Source organism: Astatotilapia calliptera, chromosome 23, assembly GCF_964374335.1.
Source record: "Astatotilapia calliptera chromosome 23, fAstCal68.1, whole genome shotgun sequence".
Classification (NCBI taxonomy): domain Eukaryota; kingdom Metazoa; phylum Chordata; class Actinopteri; order Cichliformes; family Cichlidae; genus Astatotilapia; species Astatotilapia calliptera.
This window is the reverse complement of record NC_137443.1, coordinates 29,627,205-29,631,881: the sequence shown is the minus strand read 5'-3', so window position 1 is coordinate 29,631,881 and position 4,677 is coordinate 29,627,205. Positions and strand designations below refer to the sequence as shown.

General features: G+C 49.2%; 1 protein-coding gene across 7 annotated transcripts; it reads left to right on the top strand.

Annotated features, from left to right (window-relative positions):
- Positions 1–527: 527 nt before the first annotated feature.
- LOC113016385 (uncharacterized) lies at positions 528–4,422 on the top strand. 7 transcript variants are annotated; one of them, XM_080297917.1, is made up of 6 exons: positions 530–1,479; positions 1,997–2,196; positions 3,348–3,366; positions 3,463–3,607; positions 3,805–3,883; positions 4,198–4,422. In XM_080297917.1, coding segments are annotated over exons 1-6 (618 nt in total). In that variant the 5' UTR covers positions 530–1,305; the 3' UTR covers positions 4,199–4,422. The 7 variants fall into 7 exon arrangements, 5 of the variants coding, with proteins under 5 accessions (XP_026014983.2, XP_080154043.1, XP_080154042.1 ...); XM_080297916.1 differs by having other exon boundaries at positions 534–1,080; positions 1,258–1,479; positions 3,348–3,607; XM_080297915.1 differs by having other exon boundaries at positions 534–1,131; positions 1,258–1,479; positions 3,348–3,607.
- Positions 4,423–4,677: the final 255 nt, after the last annotated feature.

Below are 4,677 nucleotides of genomic sequence, written 5' to 3'. Positions count from 1 at the left end.
TCTAACAAAATAACAGCAAATGTCGTCCCCTGGATCTGCAACTCTCTGATTTCAGCTGAGTCTGATTTAAGATGATATCTTCCACACATCCGCTGAAGTGCACCACAACAACCAGCCGAGCACAGTAAAAAAAAGAAAAAGAAAAAAACGGTTAGACAGCAAGGGTAGTGTCTATTGTCAGCAATTGACTACTTGCTCTGAAATAGCAGAAAATTTACATCACGCTTGAAATGAAGCGATGCAAAGGAGTAAAAGGTCCTCTCACATCCCTCTTCACGATGCTTGTGTTTGCAGCGCTCATCAGCATTATGATCGAATCAAGAGCGAAGGAGCGAGGAATTAAACAGTGCTTTTATCTGCTCTAATGTGAACTGCAAATATGAGCGGTAACCCAGAGCTACTGCTAAGGCCAGAGGCATTTCATGCTACATTATTTTATGAGGCTACATTATAAAAACAAAATCATGCCTTTTTCACTGCAAATATTCTCTCGCTGTGTTAGCAGTTGTTGCCCCAGACAGAGTTAGACTCTTACATCCTGTGGTCGTTGTTCTAAAAGTCGTCACTCTTGTTATGTAAAACTGTTTTTTTTCTTCTTCTTTTTACAGTTATGGAAATAATGTTGATCGCACGATGTAGCAGCTACAGAACAATGATGCTAACTGCATGATGTAGACTGGCTCCAAATAAAACTCACCTTCAAACAATTCTGTGTCATGGCCCTGTGCCTTCCCGGCTAGCCCAGTCTGGCTACAAGTGTTTTTACCTCTATTGTCCCTTCTCTCTTCCCTCTTGTGCTCTGTGCACCACCGGGGCGGAGTTCACTGTGGACTCCCGCCCCTGGCTCCCGCACCTGCAAGCAATCTCCTGTGATCAGCGCTCACTCTAGCTCTGTACTTAAGGCGGCAACTGGAGGTGCCTCGTTGCTGGATTATTGTGTAACTCTTGTTAGTGTTCCGTTGATTCTCTTGCCTCTTCGAGTAAAGACCCGTGAGCTATTCTCATGTTGTTCTCCTGTCTCTGTGCTAGATGCTATCCGCCTGCCTGAGGACTTTCCACCCCTGCTTGGTTGAGAGTTGGGTGAGTCGGTGTGGTCCGAGCTGGACGAAGAATCCCTGGGAGGAGGAGTATGTGTGTTGGTGTTTTCTCTAAAACTTCCCTCGTGACCCTTGGAACCCCCTGGACCCGTTTCCCTGCACTTGTAGATATCGCACTTGGTGACTGTAGAAAATAAACTACCTACTCTTGTGATTTCAGTCTGTGCTAGTCCTTCCTGTGCCCGTGACAGAATAATCCAGCCACGAAATGGACTCCACAGACTCAACACCTGCTGCGGCAACCACGATCTCTCTGGAGGGAATAGTGCAATGTTACAAACAGATGTTAATTCAACTCAGCGGGGAAGTGGCAGCACTGACCCAGGCTCTCGCCCAACATATTCTGCTGCCGGAAAGCCCGCCTCCCATGGCATCTTCGCAGGTAACTCTCACTGCTGTCGCTATGCCTGCTGCCACAGCCACTCAGGCATCTGGCGTCATAGCCCCATTTTCACTAGATTAACTGTTACCCACACCTGAGACGTTTTCTGGGGAACTGGGGGAATGTGCGGGATTCTTAACACAGTGTACTATGCTGTTCAAACAGTTGCCAAATATGTTCACTAGCGACGGGGTTAAAATTGCGTCCCTGACCCAGTTGCTTCGTGATCGAGCTTTGACCTGGGCTCAGGCTCTGCTGCAGGCCAGCCCTGAAATTTCTTATGATGACTTTCTGGCCCGTTTCAAGGCAGTATTTGATAAGGGCTCCAGTGCGGAGGCTGCCGGCCACCGTTTGATCAACCTAAGACAAGGTAGTGGCTGACTATTCGATTGATTTTTGGACCCTGACTGTGCAAGCTAATTGGGGCTCTGAGGCTCTAAGAACCACTCTGTTAAATAATGTCAACGAGGAGCTTAAAGATGAAATAATGATGCGTGAAATCCCTTCCTCTCTGGAGGTGCTTATGTCACTATGCATCCAGGTGGATGACTGCCTACGGGCGCGCCGGGCCTCACGGAAACAGTCGTTTCGGGAACTTCCAGTATCGAGGGAGGACCAGCCTGAGTCACAGGAAGCCCAGAGTGTCAGGGAGGATGAGGGGGAACAGCCAATGCAGCTAGGTCACTCGTGGCTCTCGCTGGCTGAACAACAGCAGGGGTGAGTGTTTAAATTGTGGCCGTAAAGGTCATTTCATCTGCGCCTGTCCTGCGCTGGCAAAAGGGCCAGTAATTGAGAGGGTACTGGTGGGCGACCTGTCTGGCAAACACCCTCTTCCATGTTTGTTGCTGGCCGCTACACTCACTTTTCGGACTGAGTCATATTCTCTCTCCGCTCTGGTAGATTCAGGAGCGGAACAAAACTTTATTGATTCCTCACTAGTTGCTAAGCTCCACATTCACACCAAGCCTCTGCCAAATCCTCAGCCTTATTCGGTCAACGTTTGCCAGACATAACTCTTGTCACCTTACCTATCGCCCTCACCCTCTCCGGCAATCACACAGAGAACATTAGCTTTTGTGTTTTCAAGGCTCCTGTCACCCCCCCACGTGTTAGGCTACCCATGGCTAATGCAACATAACCCACACATTGATTGGCAAAAGGAGCAGATTACGGGATGGAGCACTGAATGCCATATGAACTGCTTTCGGGCTGCCACTCCACCTGTGCCTTCCTCCTCCCCACGGGAGCCCTCTCTGTCCATGGATCTGTCATCGGTGCGTCGTATCTATCATGATCTAGCAGCAGTGTTCAGTAAAAATAAAGCACTGTCTCTCCCACCTCACCGGCCCTACGATTGCGCCACTGACCTCCTCCCAGGGGCTCCCTTGCCCTCTGCCCGTCTCTATAGCCTCACCCAGCCTGAGAGGGAGGCCATTGAAAAATATATCACTGACTCTCTGGCTGCAGGCATTATCCGCCCGTCGTCATCTCCTGTGGGGGCAGGTTTCTTTTTTGTAGAAAAAAAGACAAGACTCCGGCCATGCATAGATTTCCGTGGGCTTAACAAAATCACTGTAAAAAAACAAATACCCCCTACCGCTTCTGACATCGGCCTTTGAACTGCTTCAGGGGGCCACCGTGTTTAGCAAGCTCGACCTCTGTAATGCCTACCACTTTGTGAGAATTCGTGAGGGAGACGAATGGAAGACAGCGTTCAACACACCCCTTGGGCATTTTGAATATCTGGTGATGCCCTTCGGATTTACCAATGCCCCAACAGTATTCCAAGCTCTTGTTAATGATGCGCTGAGAGATTTCATTAATCAATGTGCCTTTGTTTATCTGGATGATATTCTCATTTTCTCCAGGTCCCAGGCAGAACACAAGGTCCATGTCCGACAGATACTTCAACGACTCCTGGAGAACAGACCGTTCGTGAAGGGTGATAAATGTAAATTCCATGTCAACACTGTGGCTTTCCAGGGTTACATCATCGCTCGGGGAGATCTGAAGCCTGACCCGGAGAAGGTTTGGGTCATTGTGCACTGGCCTCGGCCCCCCAACCGTCTCCAGCTCCAGCGCTTCCTTGGATTCGCCAATTTCTATCGGCGCTTCATTATAGACTTCAGTAAGATCACTTTACCACTCACCAAACTCACCTATCCAAAAAACCCTTTCAGTGGGACCCGGCTACTCAGGAAGCTTTCGACCTACTGAAAAATAAGTTTGCCACTGCTCCTATCCTCCGTCAGCCTAACCTCCAGCAGCAGTTCGTGCACATGGCTTGGCACAAAGGTTAGTCTCTCCTCTGGCTTTCATCCACAGAACAATGGACAAGCAGAGAGAACAAACAGGAACTCGAAGCAGCCCTGCGGTGCATAGTCTCCCACAACCAAACCACCTGGTACGAGCATAGTCATGGCCCTGTGCCTTCCCGGCTAGCCCAGTCTGGCTACAAGTGTTTTTACCTCTATTGTCCCTTCTCACTTCCCTCTCGTGCTCTGCGCACCACCGGGGCGGAGTTCACTGTGGACTCCCGCACCTGCAAGCAATCTCCTGTGATCAGCGCTCACTCTAGCTCAGTACTTAAGGCGGCAACTGGAGGTGCCTCGTTGCTGGATTATTGTGTAACTCTTGTTAGTGTTCCGTCGATTCTCTAGCCTCTTCGAGTAAAGACCCGTGAGCTATTCTCATGTTGTTCTCCTGTCTCTGTGCTAGATGCTATCCGCCTGCCTGAGGACTTTCCACCCCTGCTTGGTTGAGAGTTGGGTGAGTCAGTGTGGCCCGAGCTGGACGAAGAATCCCTGGGAGGAGGAGTATGTGTGTTGGTGTTTTCTCTAAAACTTCCCTCGTGACCCTTGGAACCCCCTGGACCTGTTTCCCTACACTTGTAGATATAGGAATTGGTGACTCTGGAAAATAAACTACCTACTGTTGTGATTTCAGTCTGTGATAGTCCTTCCTGTGCCGGTGACATTCTGTCTGTCAACATATGAAAAAGTTGAAGGTGCACAACCTAGCAATGGGAAAAGAGCGCTTTTGTTTGTTTTCCTGTTTTTGCCCAGCGTCTATTAGCAATTTGCTCAGATAGCTGAAATGGTAGATGCCCAAACAGCTGGATTAACTGTGGAAAAACTACCCAGCAAAAGGGAAAAGAGTGCAATTGTCAGACATGCTCACTTAATAAAGAGAGCCCCA